The sequence below is a fragment of the Pteronotus mesoamericanus genome, unplaced genomic scaffold (assembly GCF_021234165.1).
Source record: "Pteronotus mesoamericanus isolate MK-2021 breed Mesoamerican mustached bat unplaced genomic scaffold, CSHL_Meso_final contig_20, whole genome shotgun sequence".
NCBI classification, from domain to species: Eukaryota; Metazoa; Chordata; class Mammalia; order Chiroptera; family Mormoopidae; genus Pteronotus; species Pteronotus mesoamericanus.
The window spans coordinates 93,126,378-93,149,986 of record NW_026555085.1 but is presented as its reverse complement, the minus strand read 5'-3'; the positions used below and the strand labels follow the sequence as shown (position 1 = coordinate 93,149,986).

At 46.5% G+C, this 23,609-nt stretch overlaps 1 protein-coding gene across 4 annotated transcripts in view; it reads right to left on the bottom strand.

Moving 5' to 3' along the window:
- Window positions 1-213: 213 nt before the first annotated feature.
- SASH1 (SAM and SH3 domain containing 1) overlaps window positions 214-23,609 on the bottom strand; it is a 209,595-nt gene continuing 186,199 nt past the window's right edge. For all 4 annotated transcript variants that reach the window (XM_054570086.1, XM_054570085.1, XM_054570088.1 and 1 more), the window contains 10 exons: window positions 22,316-22,390; window positions 20,026-20,169; window positions 17,005-17,140; window positions 16,080-16,249; window positions 15,135-15,344; window positions 14,200-14,350; window positions 9,685-9,798; window positions 4,645-5,771; window positions 3,242-3,373; window positions 214-2,094 (listed from right to left, as the gene is read on the bottom strand). In XM_054570086.1, the coding sequence (XP_054426061.1) occupies window positions 1,831-2,094; window positions 3,242-3,373; window positions 4,645-5,771; window positions 9,685-9,798; window positions 14,200-14,350; window positions 15,135-15,344; window positions 16,080-16,249; window positions 17,005-17,140; window positions 20,026-20,169; window positions 22,316-22,390 (2,523 nt within the window). In that variant the 3' untranslated portion in view covers window positions 214-1,830. The remainder of the gene's footprint in view (window positions 2,095-3,241; window positions 3,374-4,644; window positions 5,772-9,684; window positions 9,799-14,199; window positions 14,351-15,134; window positions 15,345-16,079; window positions 16,250-17,004; window positions 17,141-20,025; window positions 20,170-22,315; window positions 22,391-23,609) is intronic.

Genomic DNA, 23,609 nt, shown 5'->3' with positions numbered 1-23,609 from the left:
CCTCTTCCTCCCAGTCACAGGAGACCCCTGCAGCCTTTCCAGGTGGGCTCTGCTGACAGGGATGTCAAAACCCGGGGCGACGCATGGGCTGTGTGAAGAGCGCCACAGAAATTCGGCAGCTGTACCTCTTTATTTGAGATTTCCACAACTTCTTCACATGGCATCTTACAGAGGGTATTATTGAAGAAATATATATTAATTTTTTTAAAAAAATGCATGCCGAAGCATGAAAAAAATATATCACCTGAGAACATCCTTTTCCTCAGAAACATGGATCTAAGTCTATAAAGCAAATGCTAAAGATGGCTTTGTAATTAATGAAATCATTTTTTTTTTTTCCCTGAGGGAAATCATTTGTTTCAGTGAGTAGATAAAACATTAAAGAACTTCTGATCAAAGCTTTGTGTTCAAAAGGGTTTCTATTGTAAATGATCACATTCAATGCTTGGAATAGTGCTCATGATAAGGACGTAAAGCAAAATCATTCTGTAAGCAATGGAAATCTTATTAGTTTAGTTGTCTAAATTTCAGTTTGCCAGAAAATCAGACACAAGACTAGAAGAGGATAGAATACGCTGAAATCAGTTGGAAACAACGGGAAAAATGCAAATACTTAGTACATGGCTAATGTGGCTGGTCTGGCTCCGAAATGAACCTTTACTTGAATTAAAAGAATTATCTAACTAAGGAAAGAAGAAAAATAATATCTTAATGGTCAAACTGGAAAAAAAAAATCCTTAAAAACATCTCTTAAAGGAATTCCCTTTCTGAGAACCCCTTTCTGAAAACTTTAGCCTTACGCTGACTCTTTGCACAGGCGACCTGTTCGCTAGCTGATGGCCAAACGTGGAAATGGAGAGATCAGGAGATCAAGTCAACGCTGCAGCACAAGGACCCATGTGGCAAAGACAATAAACCGGTTCAAAGGAAAGGCGGTTACTATAAACACCCACACCCCCCCTCCACACACATACACACACACTCACATGTACACACATGATGTCTCTGGGAATTTCAGACCGTTTTCCACTGGATTTGTAGTTGGTTTAAAAACTGAACGCCAACAGGAAATTTGTGCCCAATAAACACTCCTACAAAATAAGCCATGTTAGAATGAGATAATCAAAAGAGCCCATTGTTTGGCGGGAAACATCCTAGACACGTTAGACGGCAGTCGAAGCTGAAGATATGGAGCTATGGTTACAGGGTAGTGAACACTAGTTCAATAACTGCTTAAAAGCTCATATTAAGGCAAATAAAAGCTGATTGCTAGAAAGCAATTATTAAAATGTCTCTTGTTTACCTAAAGGAGAATAGGACTTTTTTTTTTAAATTTTTTCTAGTGCAGACAGATTTTCTTCTGAACCAACGAGCATGTCAACGTTTCCAATCACTCCCGAGTCTGCTGCTTTGGCCTAGCTAAGCCTGCCTGGTCCTCGGGTGACAGGCAGGAGGGCAAGGGCACTGTCGGAATCGAAACTGGCTGCCCACCCCCCTGCTGCCCCCAGCCCTCTTCCCAGCGCACCAAGACAGACCGGAGGCACGGCGTTTGTGGCAAGTTGGCATCTTGGTTCTATTACGTTCTGGAAATAAAAATAAGTGCTTGTCTTTTCTTTGGGGGTGGAAGAGAACCACACCAATTTCCTCAAAGGGGCTTTTCTGGGTAAGAGAGGGTCACCGGTCCTGTGCCAAGGATTTGCGCTCTGCCTGGCCACACGCTGGGCCGCGCTCCTATATCTGGTCTGCACGTGCAGGGAAGGAGGAATTGCATCGGCGTCGTAAGCACAGTGAAAGGGCGGCTCTCATCCAGGGCGGTCCATTGCGGGCCGGCTACATGGCCTCGGGGCCTGGCGGCAGTTTGAACAGTCTGGCTGCAGACACCAGCTTGCTTATGTGTCTCTCCTCTGTGATGCCGGCCTCCTGAAGGCAAGTGTGGGACAGAGAAGGCACCTGGCCCAGTGTGCTAAACCCCGCCTCCGTGAGGGCGCTGGCATACATGGGCAGACCGATGGAGATCAGCCAATCCGACACGGACGAAACGCAGCCGGGAGAGAGGGGCTTCCTGCAGATCTCCGTGAGCCCGCCACTTGGGATCTGGGCAAAGAGAGAAAGCAATGTGAGGAAGATTGACACATGCCATTGGAGGGCTGCTTCTTAGATGCCTGAAAAGGACATTACTAACATATTACACTGCTATCCTATCAGGAAGTGATGATGTTATATGTCAACAACACAGAGTTGCAGAAAGACTTCTTTCTTGACTTTTCAACTGTGAGACAAATTTTCCAAGGAAGTGTTTGAGGCTCTAGAAGGTACCTGGAATTAGATCTAACCCCAGTTATGTGTCCAACTCTCCAAACTGTGAGTGTGTCTATTTCTGGCTACTTTGTCTCATTCTGGCTCCTCAAGGAGGAATCCCTAAGGAGACCTCCTGAAGAGCAATCCCGGGAACAGTAAAACAACAACGCTCAGTGGCTGGGTGCTTATGAAGCATATTTTTCCACTGTGTTTTCAATCTACAGGAACAACTAGAAGATTAAACATTTTAACAATATACTTACAAAGAATCTAAAATACAAAGTGACAAGTATTGGCCAGGGCCGGGAAATAAACATCTACCCTTGACTTCTGGGAAGACCCAGCGCTATACCTTTCAAAAGGTAACTGACTACCGAACACGCAGACCCCTGAGATTTTCTGTGGCCTTGATGAAGCACGCCCTCGTACAGTAAGGTATCCTCAGAAACGAACCTTAGATGCCTGCAAAGACTTAAGAATGTTTTCACATTGGAAAAACCCTAAATGGTTCACCAATATGCACTGGCACATTCACCTACTAGATCACTTCGAAATATTGATACTGTAACAGAATTTTAGTAAGAGAACTACATTCATGCTCTGACGACTGAAAACAATCAGTTTTCAAAACTATGCATTTACTATTATATATGTGCAGCGAAATGACTCGATGGACTTAAGTTTTTCATAGTACTGGGGATGTGGATAATTTTTCCTCCCCCCCGGACCCCCAAAAACGGGATTTTAAAACTGTGGGCTGAATACCTAGTGCTTCCCCACCAGGCGTCTCCCTTGATGGTTATGATGAGCCCTGGGCTAAGCAGTGGTTGCCAGGGTGGTCGTCATTAAGCTCTATGACCAAATGGACTGAAAAAGCAGCTGTTGGGCGGGGGGGGGGGGGGGGGGAGGAGGGGAAGGGGAACCCCGGAGTGTGGCTGCTCACCGCCATGCGGTGCTGCTTGCGAAGGAGCTTCACCCGGATCTGGTCCATGGTGGCAGCGACGTCCCTCTCAGGCTGCCCCAGGTCTTCTGCGTACCTCTGCACCAGGGCTTCGGGAATCCCGCAGCGGCCATGCTGCATGGGGGACAGAAAGGTGATACCAGGTGTTGTAGCAGGATCTCTCTCCAAGAGCAGCAAATGAAAGGGCGGATACGGCATTTAGGTACTAGGAAACAGCGCCTGAGGTTCTCATTGGAAGTGAATATATTTTCTCTATAGTCAGGATGTTTTAGAGAGAATACTTCTACATCTTTATGTTTCAGGTAGTAATGAGCTCTAGGGAAATGTTCTGAAACTCAATCATTCTACTTTTTGGGGGCCAATGCCCTCCTCTCACACTACCTGATCATTGGGCAGCAATGCTTTTTTGGGAAACCATTCCTGAACTGCAGGGGAGAAGGGCAAATGTCCTGCTCCGCAGATGCCTCCTGCGGGGCGTCATCTATTAGGACCAACACTGCTCACGTCGGTTGGTCGGCCGGCCAGCATTTACGGCGGAGTGTTCTCCCTACTTCCCATTCAAAGGGGTTTATTCTCTAGACATTCAGGAGGAGGAAGGCGTTCCAGTCAGGCATTCGTGGTCGTAACAATTTTATAACAAAGACTCCCAGGATTGCATTATTTCACAGTTTGCATTTCCAGGAGCAATGTACGGCTCTATCTGTTCTCATTTGTCTTCCCAGTCATTGTGGTATTATTCATAGACCTACTCTTTGTTTCAAACGAGAAATGAGTTTTCATTAGAGCTCAGTGTTTTTGGTAAAATGGTATTTCCACATACAAGATAATTATACATTTATTACATCGGAACAGCATTCTACAATTTTCAGAGTAGGTTCACATTTCACTTGCTCCTAATACTAGCTCCAAGAGGTAGTTATGTAGGTTATTATTCATTCCACGGTACATATAAGAAAATGAAGTGTGGATCTGTTCATGCCTAAAAACATGCATGTTGAACTAAGAGAGGAAACCTGGACCTCAGGTCTGTCCTGTCCTCTAAACCAAACCTTCCAGGAGCCAGGCCTAGGACTGACTGAGATTTCTCCCTGTAACATAGAGCCACCAAAAATTAAATATCAACAGGCAAAAGAAAAAAAAAAAAAGAGAGAGAGAGAGAAAGAAAAGAAAAATGCAAAGCTATATCTGCATTCAACTTGGATACTGCGCTCCCACTGGTGCCGCCACCAAGGGGCTGAGGCGCCTGCTGCAGGCCGTCCTGTGCTCCCCCTGCTATGGTGGCCCCCGCCTCCAGGCTGCCCTCTCGGGTCCGCCGGTGTCCTCTCGCCTGGCTGCCTGGCCTACTAAAGCAGAGGGCTGTGAGGCAGGGCCAGGGCCCTTGATACCTTATCAGAATACGGCTCCTCGGTGAGATCGATGCCTTCAGCCCGTAACTTGTCTTCGGTGAGCATCTCCAGATCCACCCCCCGGGCGCAGGAGATCTTCCTGGTCAGGGCCGGGCCCAGCTTCACGCCATGTTCCTGGAGGCTCGCGCTCTCCGGCAGCTCCGAGAGCCAGGGTGGTGGCCTCGAGCTGGGCGGGCTGCCAGGCTCCTGCCTGGAGGGGGGCCTGGGAGCCTGAGGCGAGGGACAGTCGCTGGGGCCGCTGGGGCCGCTGGAGCCGCCCTTTTTCAGGGGCAGGCTCGGTGCGCTGGGGCCAGGAGGGCCGGGGTGCAGGCCGTTGGCCATGGCCAGGCGCTCTTTGCTCTTCTTGGCAGGAACAGGAGGAGGCTGAGTGGGATGTCGGGCCGGCGTCTTGGCCTCAGGGCCTCTCTGCTCACCTTCTTTGGTGCCCGGGGGGTGACAGGTTCCTTCAAAATCGAGTCCTTTTCTGTGACCCTCAAGAGGAGTCCTTGTTAAACTGTGTCTAACTCCAGGCGGTTGAGCGTCATAGTTTTTGGGTAAACATGGGGGAGGCGACAGGCCACGCGGAGAGGCTGCACTCGAGCCACCCAGTTTCTTAGTAGTCGTTTTCTGAGGTTCAGGAAATCTATTGCTTTGGGTCAGTAGCAATGCATTGTCAACGGCAGAATCTCGTTTGGGGCTGGGGACCTTTGTGATGGAGGGGGCTGTCTTTTGTGGCACTTCTGGTACAATCTGAGGGGAGGGTTCTGTCGCTGCACTAGGCACATCTTTTTTAGCATCAGGCTCTCCCTGAAGGTCGTCCAGGGAATGGGATCGGGGCCAAGTTTTCACCGGCTGGGGGCCCTCCAGGGTCTCACAGCTCCGACAGATGGAAACGGGGAGGCTTCTCCGGTTTTTCATCAAGCCAGTCACACACGGCTGCTCACAGCGCTTGAGGGTGTGAGAGGTCAGGCCACGGCCCAGCCTGCTCTCTTCCCCCTGCTGCAGGGTGTCCGCCGACTTTGGCAGCGGCAAGGTGGGGTAGTTGCCCAGCTGGCTCCTGTTGAAAGACTTCAAGCTGGACTCAGTGGATGACTTGGCAGAGAGAAGGCCGGTTTTCCGGGTCTTGCCTGAGAGACAAGGAAATAGGTTACAATCACATCTTAAGAGGCGAGTCACTCAAACTGATGTGGAGAAAGGTGTGCTAACAAAATCGACATCACCAACTCTTATGTCCCATTGTTGAAATACATACACAAAAAGGACTGAAAATCACCATTTATGATGTTGAGTGATAATAGGGTTATTATAGTCTTGTTTTTATTTTTAGAAAAAATTCTTAGTCTTCATAAAAGGACTCATGGAGGCTGAATTAATCGAGTTATGTGGTAAGGAAATATGCTGTGTCAGGCAATAAAATAAATCCAGGCCTCCTGTCTGCTCCGACCCTCCATCAGCATGGAAGAAGGTTGATCACCTGAACCGTACTCGGGAACCACATGGGCGGGATTTCTGTCTAGGGAGTACAATTCCCTCAGGTTGTGGTGCCGGGGGGTGGCGGACTGAGTTCTGGGACAGGTTGTATAAATGGTGCCCCCAAGGTTCACTCCTTACTTCTCCAGTTACCTTCAAGCCCTCCCCTCTTAGTGTTCTGTGTATAAAAACAAATGAATCCTAGAAGCAGTCAAACAACCCTGGTACAAGTAAGCAAGCAAGCTTATGTGAGTATTTTGCCTGAGGCAGTCTACAAAATATTGACACAGTTCTTATTTCCTGTGAAAACATCAGCCCTGATTAAAATAGACTGTCAGACGATTAAGCGAACCATCAACCAGGCATAATCAATTTATGTAACAACTGTTGATTGATATTAACTTCTATCACTGCTTGCTAAGCTTCACTAAGAATTTACTAGCTATGGATAGGTCAGGCACTGTGCTAAATGCTTAGTTTTCACCAATATCTATCTCCCTCTCCCTCCAAAAGCACCCTAATGTTCTCTATTCTATTTTGTCTCACAAAACTGCTGCTTATGATGCTCTAAAATGATTTTGCAACCCACTAATGAATTGCAAGCAGCAGTTTAAAAAGCTTTGCTAAGTGCTCAATAAATATTTTAACCAAAGGGATTCCAACAGCAGCTAAAAACGGTCAGCCCTGAGCATTTTTCACGAAGGCCTTCCAGTGTTCAACCGTAATCTAGGGGAACCCTTCACTGCGTTTCGAATCTTCCTGCAAATGGGAGCTTGCGGGGAACAACAGCGAACCTCAGAGCCCCCCGTGGCAGAACTGAGTTCACCCGAGCCCATTCCCCTGCAGACATCTCTGCTGCTGGAAACAAGTGAGCTCCCTGAAATTTCCCAGCGACCGCTTCCCAACTGTTAGGCTAGCAGAGCAACAAGACGTGCGGCCCTCAAATCGCCCTCTTCCCCATGATCGCTGTGTCCCCAGCTGCAGCTGAGACACTGACGATGCCACTGCTTCGTGACCCTGACGGATGGGCTGCCCAGTAAATTGTTTTCCTTACGGACCTGATAGCTCCCGACACTCAAGTGCTGGTTTTTATTGCGTAAAGGAAAGGACATAGGAGACACACAACTTGGGATTTGCAGCTGCGCGTATTTTAGACAGAATTTATTCACCACACGCAGCAGTCAGGAGGAACAGACATTAGAGGCAAACTACAAACTAGAATGGTAGGGAGGTCAGAAAGGAAAAGATTAGCCCTGAGTTCATCGTGGTAACAGAATCATTCTTTCTCAGAAAACGGGACTGGTGAAGTCAGTGACTTTTAAATGAAGCTTCATTTATATTGTAAAATCAATCAAAACTGCAGGGTGGCTCAACGCAAAAGCCCAGGCACGACCCCACCCCCTCTGTGGACAATGCCCCTCCCCCATCACCCCCCTACCCCCCCCCCCCCCCACGATGGTCCCTGAGGAATGCAGAGCCTGACCACAGATCAGCTGAAAACCAGAAGTTACGAACTGCATAAGAGGCCCTGACTCCTTTAAACACACCTTGCATCGATTTCTCCCTTCTAGGAAAATACTTCCCTAGTGAGAACTAGAACAGAACTGTGCAGCCTAGTTTAATATTCGAATAACCAAAGGGCGGGGCCGGAGTGGGGAAGGTACCATGTCCTTAACTATTAAGTGGACAAAGACAAAAAGATGAAAAGAAAAAAAAGTCAAGTCTATTTTGAAAACATCTTGCTTTTAAAGTGCTTTCATTCTGTCTGAATTATGGACTGCTGGCAATTTCAGACCTTTGTTGTATATTTCACATTGCTTTCCAAAATGAAATTTATGGTTGATCCTGTTGCCTCCAAATGTCTTTCCTGTGCATATAACTACAGCTGGTATATTATATGAGCCACTGATTCCAAGAGGCCATCATTTGCAGTGGGTATGGGACTCCACGCTCCAACTAAGATCAAAAACACATATTCTCTAAGAACCCCTAGTAACTAGACCATAGGTAGGGCTGGCCCAGCAATGTGAGCGTGGGGATCATAACTCTGAGCCCACAGCCATGCTTTCTGAAGGAGAAGGAAGGAAGGAAGTGCCCTATTAGGTGTGAGTTGTTGTGTTCTGTGTAGCTGGTCAGAAATCCTGAGATTAAAAATTAAAAACAAAAGCAAAATGTAATATTTTATGATATAATCATGTACCCTTTATTTTCAGAGATCTACCTTCCACCACAAAATGAACCAATGAATGTTTGGATAAAATCAAGTCTTTTCACTTTATTTTAATATCGATTAGATATGTTCACACTGTAACCTCTGACAGACCACAGCCAGACTCTATCTTTTCGTGGAAGGAGTCACCCTGTAACTGTGATGGCCGAGCCAAAGAGCTTGCCCGCCTCACCAGCCAGGTCCAAACACGGAGGGCCGTCCCTGCTGAGGCTACTGCGTATGAAAGCGGAAAAACCGAGGTAGGGATGGTGACGGTACTCAAGGAACCAAGCTTTCACGCCCTGGCTTGGCGCCATGTTCTCAGAGAGGCTCCTCAAAATCCTCGTATTGCAAACAAACATGCAAAGAGGTCCTCCCTGGCATGTGCTGCCTTTTTTCTTCTTCAAAAATAGGTCCACTTACTTTAATCAATCCATGGTTTTTGAAGGTACTTATTATAATAACAAATTAAAACTACATCCCTTCTGGCTTCAAGTTCAATGAAGCCCAGACACCACTGGTTGATGTCTGACGACACTAAGTAGAGTATGGGCTTGAAAATGCATGTGGTATTGGACAATAAGGTCTAAAATAATGACTGAGAGCCTATTAGGAGCCAGAGTGTTGGCAGCTGAGGAACATGGTCTAAAGGAAAGGAACAATGGCTTCAGTTACTACGTAGTCTCTCTGAACTTTGAAGTCTTCATCTATAAACTGCCTTGCAGGGTTTGAGTGATAATTAGCAATACCTACATAAGCTCCCAGCCCACTGCCCAATTCACAGTCATTGTTCAATAACTGCTGAATATTATTAACATCTTACTGCTCTAAGTCTTACAACAACCTATGAAAGAGAAACTCATCTATTTCAGAGCTAAGGGGGCTCAGAAACATGAAATAATCTGACCGATGTCTTCAGCTTGTAGATGTTCTACTCAGGGTCCAAACCCCAGGTCTCCTTTCTTTCAAACCCCAAGGCTCTTTTCACGACCTACACTGGGTGCTGAGACTCTAAGAGTATCTGGACAATGGCAAGCTGAGGGTCCCTCTGTCTGACGTGCTAGTTTAGTCTTGAACTCTCCACATACGCCCTTAGAGGGTCGGAAGGGTAACGGAAGAGAAGACCGCTATAGTCCTTTCTCAAGACCATCAGTTGCCTAGGTTCTTGAGGGATATTCAATTCTCCTATGGATGTTAATTAAGCACCAATGATCCTGGAAAAATTCCTCCTTCTCTGGCCAGGATTTCCCAAAAGCTCAGGCAGAGGGAGGGAGATAGTCATTAGCTGAAGCGCAGATGGTAGGAAATGACCAAGCGGCTTGCACTGAGGCTGTGCGCCAGGCTACCCGTGATGACATTACCATTTTCCAGGTTCTCGCTGCTTTCGTAGCAGCCTGAGTCTCGTGGCGAGCATCCGCTCAGGCCCTGGCTGTCCACGAGCAGCTTCTCCTGGGACCCCGACTGGTCGCTGTTACCTGCAGAAGGGGAACACAAAGCACGGCATCACAAAGGGAAGGGGAAGCGGGTTTCTGGGTCCACTGAGTCTCGGTCTTACCCTCCGTAATCACCACGTACACCACACATTTTTAAGCCTGGATTTTTTGAAGAACACTAATTATTTCAAAGTAAATGAGGGGGGAAAAAAATGAGTAAGCTCTAAACATTTTTCTTTTCAAAGAAGGTACAACATGAAAATAAATTTGGAGACTGAGAGTACATATTTGGAGTATGTCGATGCCTTTTACGTTACTCAGAGCATGACTCTGGCCTCGGGCCAGTCACCAGTCGCCAAGACAGACACTCTGAGCTGGTGTCAGCAGTGAGCAGGGGTGGGGGGGTGGGGGGGCGGAGACAACCCCAAGGGCTGGGCCCACGGCAGTGCACACAAGCCGAGAGTGAGCATGTCCCTTTCTCAAGGAGCTGTTAGGTCCTATGCCTTCTAAAAATCTCTAAGAGTTCACGCTTTCCAATGTCAAATGGAATAGCAAATCTTAGTCCAATTTTCGAGCAATCTTTGGCCTCGGTGACATGTGCTGGTCCTTGTATTATGTCCATGAAATGAGGCGGCAAAAGGGGACGCAAACTCCACACCAAGGAGAGCCCAGGGGTGAGTGTTGGCTGGATTGAGTTGAAGGTCTTCCTTTCCCTTTGCTTTCTCCTTTTGCGTTGGGTCAGTATTTCTGTTCAAGGGATAAGGCTCAGGGAGCCTTATATCCAGGGCGTGGAGTAATGAATACTCTTAAGATGAACGGTAAATGTCCTCATTCGAAGGAAGCCTTCTAAAGAGAAGCAGATGTTTCTGTGGCATGAAAGTCTGCCTAGTGTGAGTCACACGGGAAGTTCCGGGGGCCTTCTCCAGCCAGCGGTGTCACTGTGCACATTGCATTGACAAGGGCACGTGTGGCCCGATCTGGGATTGAGGTTACAGGAAGAGCATCTTTTTATTATTACGCAGAGTATGTGCATGGTCACATCACACAGAAACAAAATAACTAGTTGCATGATGAATGACTTTATTTTCTTTTTCTCTTCCTTTGTCCTCCCCCTACCATATACACAAAGAAGGAAGAAATCAGTAGACCAGAAATCTAATGCCTTTTCTCAGGTCATTAAAAAAATAATAATAAATTGTGGGAAGGCAGAGGGCTGCCATTCCACATCTGTGCCAGCTGTTGCAGCTGTCCGCTCACCACTTCCTGTTTGTATCTCTCACATGGAAAGCATTTTATAACACAGATCGTGGCAGAAATCATGGCAGAAGAGGCCCTTAAATTAGACCCCCAAGTTAAGAAAAGCTATTTTTAAAATGACTAATGAAAAATAAATTAATTGGAAGCACAAGAGCAAATCCTACCTCCTCCCCTGCACAAAAAGTGGCACATTCTAGGGTGATGTCCTCATTGTGTGCAAGAGTCTGTGGGCTTTGGGGTGGCCTTTGTCCTGGCCTAGCATGTTATTTAGGAAAATGATACTTCTAAAATGAGAGCTCTGAGCTATCAGTTACAACCCAGGAAGAGGAATCCACGTGGTTTGTCCTTGGAAACACAGTTCAATACACTGCCTCGGCTAAAACCAACTCCAAAGTGCTGACCGACAGGAATAACACAGAAAGCTGGGCCCCTGCCACTGCGTGAAGACGCAGGCTGCGTCTGCCTCTTTGGGGATGCCAGCCTCATCAGACACAGCACGGGGCCTGCCCGGAGGGACTGGGTCATTTGCGTTGCCTAGAAAACAGTTCAGTTTATAAAATCAAGAGGCGTATGGCAAGGAGCTACTGCCACGTTTTTTTTCAGTCAGCAGCTACTTAGCAGAAACTTCCATCAGAGAGACTGGAGAGGCAGGGTACCCCCTTGATGCGCAGCTGATTCAAGGCCATTTCCTCTCCCTGCACTTACTAAATTAATGTCAAGGTACAAAGAAGAAAGAAGGTGAGCTAAAGTCATGAAAATTTCACACAGACAAACAAGAGCGGAGGACTGGGTTGTGGGGCTGGAACCCCACTGGGGCATGTGCCAAACTTGGCCCTGAAGGGACTCTGCTTGGGCTAAAGGCCTCCCCCAACCCCCCTCTCACCGCGACACACACATGTACACAGACACGAACGTACACACACACACACACACAGGAAGGAAAACTATGCTAATCCAAACGAGGGCATTTACCTTGGAAAGAAAACGGAAGAGAATGGAATTTTTGAATGGCAGGCCTCACAATGGGCTTGAAACATTTACTTCTTTAAAACAAAAAAAGTATCAAAGCAAAAATGTTCTCTTTAGCTGGACTTAAGAAGTGACTATATGGACCTGTTTTATTTTTCTCTGTACTTTCCTGCGTATTTGAAATGACTGCTCATTACAATTCTTATGAAAATTACTTTCTTAAGGAAGAGAGCTTTCAGCGGGCAGACCTACGACAGTGGGTTTGGGACCAATGTAAGCAACTGCTGTCGGGCATGAAGTCTCTTCCAAATGGAACCCAGCAGCAAGGCTGGCGCGGCCCGGGCCCGGGTGAACAGGACCGCTGGTAGATGCGCTTCCTGCTCCTGTGGGAGGCTGAGCTAGAAGACTTGAGACATCTCCGAAATCTCTGTAGATCTGCGAATCTACACAGTAGACATTTAATTGGACATATATCTATTGTGTCCCGCTAAATTACCAGTTACTTAGAATATGGCTTAAACACAGAATTTAACTGCACTGAATGTAAAACCTTATCATCTGGACCCAGAGCCTTGTCACTAATTAGCACCCTGAGCCTTTGTCTTAGAGCCAAAAGAAGAGGGGCTGCTTCACGCGTTAGGAATGTTGGAAACGGTGGCACGGCATATGTTTGAAGTGAAATTTGTGAAGAAGGAAAGAGTCCTCCTTGGACTTCTGAGTGAGCATCATGATGGGCAAAGATTCCCTGTCACAAACTGTCTCCCAGGGCAAACCACAGGGCACGATTCCAGAAAGGACCCTGAGTCTGAGCCCATGAGATACGAGAGAGACTCAGTGTAGAGCCTGAATTACACTCAGCTTTTAGCATTGCCCCTCCTAAGTTCTGAGTGGTAAAGGAAACATAATGGGTAGGGTTTATAGACCCGCTGTTCTCAGAGTCTGAGGAAGAGCAAATGAGCTATTTTACAGAGCAGATGTGGTCCAGAACACTAGATGGTTTAACTTTAATTGTTATTAATATAGCTGGTTGGCCACACCAGGCACTGGGCCAGGCTCTTTGACACACAGCCTGGCCACAGACCCCCAAGAGACAACTCTAATACTAAAGGAACCTGCTTATAAAGTGATATTCACTACAAAACACAATTCCCTCTAAATCTGTCCCTGAAGGCGGTGTGTTTATCTAAGGTTCAGACATCTATAAGATGGCGTGTGGTCCCCCATGTAATCAGTTAATTTAGAGGGAGGACCTACCATGCAGAAGTGAGTGTAACTGGGCCGAGAGTGTCATTTGCTTCCTTGTCTCCTGGGCCTGATACCTTTGGTAATGTATACTTTTTTTTCCCCCCACCATTAACCATGGTTTTGGTGTGTCTTAACAATAGAAATGCTATTAGCTACTGATACTCTGAAACAGAGCACTTCAAAGAAAATGCATTTGAATTTAGTAACTGGAAATGATGCTTCCTTTGTGATGTGTCATTTCAGGAATATTTCTGATGTCAGACTAAAGAGCAAGAATAAAGAGCAAGATAAGACTAAGTCAATGGAGCAAACGATGCCATGTATTCAAATAGACTTCATGAAAGCTGCGAGCTCACTGACTTCTGCTCATGGGCTGTAAAAACGAGCTATCATCGTGGCCGAGCCTTTGCGATGTGGAATTCTCTGCTCCACACATTCGCTGCAGCCATTTCCTGCTCCTTCAATGGAAGCTGATGAATTTCACTTATTCATGAGCCAGCCTATTCAGTGAGAAAAGAACTCCTCGTGTGCTGAGAAGTAATTAACCTTTGGCTGGGCGACACACTCCCAGTTTGTCAGTCCCTCTTGTGCCCAGGTGCCGTAATGACCTGTGGAAGGCCACACAGCCCACGAGTCCCTAACGTGACTTCTACTGTGTTTCGCGAGAGAACTGTAATTCCATCCTCGGTCACTTAGAGCAGCATTTTCCTCAACGACTACCTAGACACACGCCAGAAAAGACATCAGCAGGAAGGTCTTCCTTTGCTCCCACTTCAGCAGGAAGGCCAGCGCTGGGAATTTATGTCTTTGTGCTATTTGACATAATGCAAAACTGACCTTGGCTTTGGAGAAAGCAGGACCAAATGAGTGACTCCAGGGACCTCAGCATGGGCGGGCCACTAACGGGAGGACAGCGGGTGGCCTGCGGATGCGGAGCTCTGGCATGAACGGCCCTGTGCTGGGGGGACTTACTGTCATACTCCTGTAACAGCTCCACCGCGGTCAAGAGGACAGCTCTGTGCTCCGGGTCCCTGATATTTAACTCATCCAAGTCTTCCTCCTCCAGGAGCTTAAAGGTGTCCAGATCTTCATATCCGTTGAACAGGAAGGTGGGCATGTGCTCCTGGGAGGGAGAGAGCACCAAAAGGCATCAGCGGGCCCAGCGCCATGATCCACAACCCACAACCGGCCTCACACCCCCCAACTTTTTCCATAGTTGTATCTATGCTAATTGAAAGATCAGTAAGTATCATTTGTAAGCTTTGTGCCTCCCAGTCCTATGGCTCAGTAGGCAGGCAGGCGCTGCGTTAATCATGGGTTAAGAAGACGCTCACTGCAGGCTGAGACTGGCTCCCCTGGCTTGCGTTTTAATTGTGCCCTTGCTATGAGCTGTCATCTTTGATGCCACATAGCGCTTGGTGGAGGAGGCTGTTCTTTCATTTCCAGAGCTACTGAAGTCCAACTCAGAAAGGCCTGTGACTTCCCCAGAAACAAGACGGTTTTGCAAGGAGGAAGCAACCTGCCGCTGCAGCCCCCGCCCCTCACTAGGTGTTGGGAACAGTGGTGGGAGATGTGGGGCGAGGGACTCCTCGTGGCCTCTGTGGAGCCAAGGGAGCAGGGGGCTCCCTTCCTGGCAGTAGCTCGATGCTCAGAGTTCTTGGAAAGCTGCTCTTGGGGTGCAAACAGCAAACCTCGACCTGGGGCTTAGCTACTGCCTGCTGCAGAGGTCATGGGCAGTGTTAGAATACTGTTACCTACTTCTGTAGAGCCATGGCTACTCATCACAATAACGGGCCACCGCTGTTGGATGACATAAGAGTACCCCCGCCCCTTCCCCGAAGTGTCCTCTCTGGCGTGCTTAGTTTAGAAGGAGAGGCAATGCGTGACCAGAACAGAACAGAACTGACTTTCAGGTTAATCCGATCAAGGAGATCCTCCACAGATTTGGGCTGGGGTGGTCTTCCTTTCCTCCTCCTCCTGGTGGGGCGCTTGGGCTTCTCCTCTTCCTCATTTAACACGTCCACATAGATGAATTTGAAGGTGCCCACCTTGTTGTTCAACAGGCCCATCCAGGTGCCCATGGGTGGTTTGCTGATTATATCGATGATGTCTCCTTTCTGCAGCCCAGGGAACAAAGATCTTTCCATTAGGCACACCTCTAAGCATGAATCGTGACTTGATGAGATGTATGAATCATGCAGACGTGAGAATACTACAAAGGCCAGAATCAGGGTTCCACAAGCGACCTTATGGATGGGGGTTTGGGAGAGGGCCAGACGGAACCCTCCTGGCTGCAGTGGATACGAGGGCCAGAGACCTCACACCCTCCGCCCTCCCACACCACAAGGTGCGGCATCTCCCAGTGCTCATGGCTCGGTGGAGGTGCCTGGCTCCCTGAATACCTCGACACCATCCAGAGCTCCTAGGGCCTAGAGAAAGAATTTCCCCTGAATCAAATGCCGGCGGCAATCCCCACTCTGTAACTGTACGTACATGTTGTGGAACTCCATCTGCCCCATCTAAATACCACTGACCATACAGAGAAGGCAGTGAGGTTTCTTCAGCGGGAGAAAGCACAGAAATTGGAGGCTGGAGGGCAACAGAAATTCTAGAGGGGAGCTGAGGTCAGAGGTCAGGGCCAGGAGGGTGAAGTGGTGAGGACAGAGGATTAACACAAGACCTGTCTGCCCCAAATGCCGGCCGGTTCTGATCTGTTTCAATACAGAGATCAGCTTATGACAGTAGCCAAGACACTGGCCCGTATGCACCATAGTAGCCCAGCATTCGACAGTAAGAATGGGATATATCTTACAGAACAAAAAGCCCAGGTCTAAGGCCAGAGAGAGACATACCTTGAGCTTGAGCGAATCTGTGTCATAGGGACTGGGGGTGAAGTCGGTGTGCACCCTGGCACGCCCACAGAAGGGGCCCCGGTAGGGGAGCTCCTCGTCATCACCGTCTTCCGACTTGACACTCTCCCTGTTGCTGGTTGAGGAATCGGTGGTACTCACTGTCTGACCGCCTGTTCAGGAAACACGGGGAGAAGGATCAATGCAGGCTGCTTGCAGAGCAAAGCTGAAAGACACTCACTAAACTGCAGGTTAGGCCTCTAGAGCGCAGAGGAGCGAAATCATGAGCCACAGCCACGCCGGGACCGGAGTGAGCCCCAGTCAGGAGTCCGGGGAGGAGCTGAGTGTTCTGATTGTTACCCACAATCAAGCCCCTCATTGGACACGTGGGACTCCAGCGAGTTACCTTTACGATGTGGCAGGAGCCCTTCACATTCACAACTCCCTGGTGGTCTGGCATACTGTTTTTGTCCCATATTACAGATGAGGAAACAAACTCAGAGAAGTCAAGTAACTTGCTCAAGAGCAAGTCCTTTTAAAGTGGTGTTTAACTGTGGAAACTTCCCCCACACCATTCTACAAACATCACCATTGGTCAGAGAGGCTGACTAGTGCTTGTTATCAGTGACATTTATAATTCTCTTCCCTTCCCCCATCTCTTAAGACTTCTCCTTTCTCCAGATCCTTCCTCTGAGATGCTTGCCCTATCTTCTGCAATCAAAACTCACCACCCCCTCTTTTGTGCTACGGCCGTGCCACCACTGAACAAATACGACTCTAGGGCCAGATATTTTGCAGATCTAGCTCTCTATGAGCATCCTAAGGATAAAACTTGGACTTCTTTATCTTGGAGTTGCCTGGACCTGACACCCAGTGAGTCTGATTTTGATTCCGAAAGAAAGGATCTACAATTACAAAGTAGACGTACTCATCGAGCTCTGTCCGCTCAGAGAACTCCGCAGACTCTCTACAGAACCCCCGGCTTTGAGCTTGGGCTTGTCCATGTGCTCACTCTCAGGTTGGGAGGACGGAGGGGAGCCCGGCATTCCATCGAGGCTCGAGTCCTGCAATGGAGTTCAACAAAATTGTGTTTCATCAGTGTGGACGACTGCCATTTGGTAATTCAAAGCAATTTAGCCCTCAATTAAATCAATCAAATTTGATGCCACAGCCAATATTCTCCGACTTTTTAATCTATATTCCTGCTCCATTTTAAAGTTGTGGCCTGTGTAACTATTAACTAAGCCCTTAAAAATTAGTTTTCATGCTCAAATAGACACTTTATTCGAGGCTTAGAGAATGCTAGCACACTCAGCAATCTGGCAATGAAGCTGGACTCCAAGTGCAGGTCGAGCAGAATCCACTAGCGAGGGAATATTTAATCTATTTGAGGGGAAACATTTACACTTAAAAAAAAAAAGCATATTTCTTATGTTAAAAAAGACCACATTTTTATGCTTCTAGTGACACAAATTATTGAAATTGGCTAATGAAATACCAACTCAGACCCAGATACATAGCAAAAACACCATTTTTCAGTCTATGAAGAAGTTGCCATAGGTCCTAGTTGGTCAGTTGTTCCCAGGTTTAGGATCTATCACATCTTTTTTGTGTTGTCAATAAAAAGCTGTGATGCCCCTTTCACGTCACTTTTGGGGAGGCTATGTCATCTGCTTGGTGGCCCCTGGTTTGCACACAGAAGTACAGCAGGCTCATTTGATGAGCGGTGCAACACTGTCTCTCTTCAACAGTCTGCAGTGAGGATGGCTTACTTGCCAAAACAGAAACTTCTCTGGCATATTATACGGCCATGGGAGCACCAAACCGTCTAAACAAAACCTGTTATTTGCATGGTGCCGACTCATCAGAAGGACTTTCACAGGATCCTGTGGGTCCTGCAAACATTTAAGGACAACAACCACGGCTGCTTCTGATCCAACACACATTCTGCTTTACATTGAAGGACAGTAAGCAGATGAACTCAAAAAACCAAACTATCGACGGAGGTACCGTTATTTGGAAGTTACTGAAGCTACAAAGTATGAACCCTTGAATACATTTTTTCATTTCTAAATCATAAGACATCTATCCAATTAAATTCTTTTTAATGCTTCTGCTAAAAGCACATGTTTTTATTTTTAAAAGTGATATTAAACATACCTCTCTGATACTGAATGTTCTTAAATGCTTTTAAAAATTATTAATTTATTCATCACATATTTATTGATTACCTACAAGAACAGGCACTATTCCAAGTAATAGGCACATAACAGGAACAGACAAAAATCCTTACCAGAATCGTTGGTGTATTTACTAAAAAGTTAAAAAAAAAAACAAAGCTTGCAAAATTAATCTTCTCTTCTCAAAAGGCATTATAATGGTTACTTATTCCTTCTCTCTTTCTTCACTTATGTGAAATGACTGCTTTAAAACAACAAAGAACTAAGAATACAAGGTGGGCATATAGTAGTAAAATTATAGAAAAATGCTCAAATGGCATTAAAATTCTATGCTCATGATCCATAAAGCAGAAAACCCTTACGGGTGTTAAATTTACATGAGCTTTTAGGGGAAAAGCCAACGAAATGAAGCAGCTTAAATTAGAGGTGCCGCTTTTACTGGCGTGCCGTTGGCTTCCAAGGAGAGTGCAGTGCGCTTCGTTTCTGGTCGGAAATACCGATCGCCGCCTCTCCTACGCCAAGAGGGACTGGAAGTGCAAAGAATACAGAAGGCAGCGGTAGCGAAGACACCCTGGGGGTGGCCCCGACTTCCCCTGAATGTCAAAGAAGCTAGGGTTTCTCCACCTGAGAACTATGAGCATTCTGGATGAATGATTCCTTGTTACAGGAATGCTGTCCTGAGCATTATAAGATGTCTTCCTGGTCTTTATCCACTAGATGTCAGAAGCACTCACCCCACCCGAGCTGTGACTGTCCAAATGCCCCAGGGGAGCAAAATCACCCGCAGCCCCTGTGACAACCACTGCAATAAACTGAAGATGTTGTGCAGGCTTTGTCTGAATCCCTGTGGCTAGTTGGTGTTCACAGTGATCCAAACACGGTGATGCTTGGATTTTTGCTTACTATGCCCACCAGAGGGCAGCAGCTGAGCCACAAAGTCTGCTCTTCCTGGTTTTATCTGGTAGGTAAAGCGGCATTACCCACGTAGTTCAAGTAGACAACCAGCGCACGCAAGTACTTCAACAGACTACAAAGTGAAGACCACAGAGGTGCTGGAAGAGGCTGCTTTGAAAAATCTAATGGTCAGAATTAGCTAAAGGCTCAGCTCTCCACACATCTTTATTCCCTCTACCCACACAATTAAGATAGAAACTGGCCTTTCTAGTGAAGGGATTATATAGAATTGGATGGGATCAATTCTGTGACATCTTAATGGCTGCAGGTAGAGCCAGTTAGGGAAAGCATCCCCATGGAAACATGATCATTATCAAAGTCCTGTAGCCAGGAAGCATTTTCTGGGGTCACTGCTCAGATTGGCCGTGCACTTCTGCAACAACTCGCGGTGTATTGGAAAAGTCTGCTGCCTAAGAAAACTCGAGTGTCTTCTTTTGAGATTTGATTCTGGTGACAGCCACTTTGTAGGAAGGGATATTTTAGAAAATTAAGGTCCTTCCTTTGTGTATAAATTGTAGTGCTTATTGCACTAAAGAAGAATCATTTTTTCATAGGTCTGTCTTTCCTCCTGTCTATGCAGAGAAGGTCTGCATTTTGTATTCCCAGCGCCACGCATGGTGCTAAAATGATCCTAAGTGCGCACTAAATGTCCACGGTACCAAATGTGGGTCTGCGGAAACCCAGCGTGGTGGTGGAGCTGGGTTAGTGCCAATGAATGTCTGTATTTAGCGCCCTTCACGATCTCAGGCTGACCATCCTCGGCTCTCCTCACTGTCAGGGGGAGCCGAAGGGCTTTCTGCTCGGTGGCTGCGTACCTGCTCAGAGACAGGGCTGCTGTATTTTTTAGACATTCTCTTCCTCATCGTCTCTTTTACCGATTTGACCTTTTTTCCAAGAGAGATGCGGGAGGCAGTAGGTGATTTGATAACTTCCTTGTACACAAAATCTCCTTCTTTACTCTGCAAAACAAAACACATACCTTTAATCACAGAAAATAAAGTCCCCAAAGAGACTTTATTATCCAAATGGTTTTATTATCCAAACCATTAATGTTCTCTCTCTCTCAGAAAAATACCACCATCCCCCAGGACTTGGAAGATTTTCCTATTAACTCAGGGCTATCTTAATTAATCACTGGTTAACTTTTCTTTTGTTTACTTCAACTTTTTTTTAATTTTTCAATTACAGTTGACATTCAACATTATTTTATATTAGTTTCAGGTGTACGTTATTTGTCTTTTTTATTAAAAATTGAAAGCTACTCACTACGGGACTTTTGTTTGTTTAAAGTGGGATGTGAGATACATTTTATTTTATTTAATCTTAGTACATTCCTCTCCTATTATGCTTTTTTCCATCATTTTAAATACCCAAGGGGACTGCAGTTCATCAATAAAGAGTGATTCAGATGAACCGATATTCACATAATCCCAGCAGTGGGGAGAAGAGAAGGACAGTATTACGAATCGCCCGGGAGAGTGGCGAGAACACAGCGGGGAACCTCAGTCATTACAAACCAGCATCTGATCGGATCTGCATCAGGGCAGCACGCGGTGTGGTCAACTCCTAAGAGTCAGGGGGTGGGTAGGGAAGAACTCATACTTCCTTTTATTGTTTAAAAGATGGGCTACCTAAAATTACTGGTTTACAAATCAGCCCTGGCTGGTGTGGCTCAGTGGAGAGAATGCCGACCTGCAAATCAACGGGTTGCAGGTTGGATTCCCAGTCAGGGCACATGCCTGGGTTGCAGGCCAGGTCCCCGGTAGGGGGCGCATGAGAGGCAGCCACAGACTGAAGTTTCTCTTTCTCTGTCTCCCTCCCTTCCCCTCTCTAAAAAACAAATAAATAAAATCTTTAAAAAACCCCAAATCAATAGAACTTGATATCTAAATAAAATAGTTTTATTCTTCCAGAAAATGCTCAAACACTTCAAAAATGACAGATGGGTGTTTTAAGCTGACACTTGATCACAACAATATAAAGTGGTTTGCTGACACAATGCATGAGGGGACAACAGAATGTTATGCAAAACTTGCCTACGTCCCGGAGCCTTAGCAAGTAAACCCAGGGAAGGAAACCTGTACAGACCAGTCCCCAGGAATCTCAGCCCTCAGGGCTCTGCTTTGCTTTGTCCCCAGGGAGACTGGGTTCATTTGGGGACATCCCAGAGCAGAAAGACCTGGGTTTAATATGGGGCTAGGAATTGGCCTCTGATAAAACTGGTTTTTAGAAATTCTGGCAAATACTCTTGAACCCAAATCACAGGGCTCCATCCCGCTGCACTGCTGGAGTGTAGCAGCCATGAGCACTCAAACCTAGTGTGAGGCCACAGAGGGCAAACGCAGCTGGAGCCGCGACTTGGAGAAAACTGGAAACACAGGCACAGAAGGAATGATGCTACCCGTAAGGACAGAGATGGAGGCCAGAGGTGGTCACAGCTGAGCCCCACAAAGAGAGGGGTCTCTAAGGGGAGAGGGCGGGGGGCTGGGTGCGAAAGGTGAAGGGATTAAGCAAAGAACAACCTCACAGACACAGACAACAGTAGGGTGATTACCAAAGCGAAAAGGGAGGTGGGGGGAGATGGTAGATGGAGACTTGACTTGGGGTGGTAAATGCAATATAAGATGAACTCTGGCTGGTGTGGCTCAGTGGATTGAGCTCTGGCCTGCGAACCAAGGGTCACCAGTTCAATTCCTGTTCAAGGCACATGCCTGTGTTGGGGGCCAGGTCCCTGGTTGGGGGCATGCCAGAGGCAACCAGTCGATGTACTTGTTACACATCGATGTTTCTTTCCCTCCCATTCTCCCTCCCTTCCAGACTCTCTAAAGATACATAAATAAAAATCTTTAAAATATATCTATAGATGATATATTATAGAATTGTACACCTGAAACCTATATAATTTTATTATCCAATATCACCCCAATAAATTCAATAAAAGAAGATTTCTTTCAATAGGTGACATAGGTCTTCTTTTCAAATACAATTGAGGATCACCAAGGAAAAGGCTACCCAGTATCAATCCTCAAAAACACTGGATGTGAAACTATGTCAACCACATCGCTTGAATCCAAACCTTTGGCTTTTCCGTGGATGGGTACTCACCATTGGGTCAGAATTATTACTGCCAATGTGCAGAGAACGATTTGTCAAGTCAAATCCTCCAAAACTGCAGGTTCTCTGTGGAAAGGAGAGGGCAGGACCATTAGGCTCAAGGCAGCCGGCAGCGTGTCAACCCAACACAGCTCCCATTTGCAGGATGTCACTGAACCACAAATGCCATACAGGATGAAAGTAGGACGAGAAATGATGAGGAAAAAAAATACATGATTCATGTTATAAGGAAGCTTCCCTCATTTTACCCTTGCACAGGCCGCTGGAACGGTGCCTACACCAGAGGTCCAGAATCCCCTGGTCATGCAAAACCAACTGGTTAAAAAAAACACACACGCAACAAAACACCATCCACGTGTTAACCGCTCCAAGTTTCCGTCTCTCAGCAACAGACTTCCCCTCCCAGCCCAGCTAACGTCAGCTGCACACAGTGGTGGCGAGGAGGGAAGCCATGTGCTCAGAAGGGTCTTGGAGCCCCAGGTCTGAAATCCTATGGCTCTGCAGCCGACGGGCAGGCTTTCCTAACAGACTCTTTTGTTTAGTTTTAAATCACTAAGAAGGGGGAAAATGGGGTATGTTTACAGAGGCCCAGTCAGGCCAAGGGGATTACTCACTCACTGCTTTCCTGACGGAGCCAAAAATGCTGGTAAGTTTCCCATCTCACTGCCCAACTTCATTAATTATGACCCTTTTTTCTTGGTGGATGAAGTGGAAATGCCACATGTGTCCAGAAAGAAACAAGTTGATTCAGTGACTGTCTTTGACCACAGTCCGTAATTTCAACAGGAAAAACACAGATGTTATGAAAAATGAAAACTTTAATGTTCTTCCTGTTGGTTTCGCATTTTGTGAAACTGCATATATTTCAGTGATTTTTCTATTTCGAGAACTTGGGTTGAATTCCCTTTCATTTTTCTAGCAAAAGGTACTCAAGGACCATCTCTGTGATGCTCCCTGCACCAATAAATATATAATAAGAAAAGAGAAACTTAAAGCACACTATTTCTATTACAACTGATTATAGTTTAAGAAACTGGTAATAAAAGCTGAATAGCAGATTTGGGTTCCATTATCTCTATACTGTTTCTCACATAACTCTAGTCAACAGCTATTAAGTAGAAGAAATGAACACAAAGCACGATGTATACTGTTTATTTTAAATAAATGCCCTTTAGATACATATTGAGTTGCAAAAGAACCATCCGGAAGGAAAATGCCTCTGGATTTTTGAAATTACACAGAGGTGGATTCAGATCCTAGGTTCTGCCACTAGACGTGCTGTGTG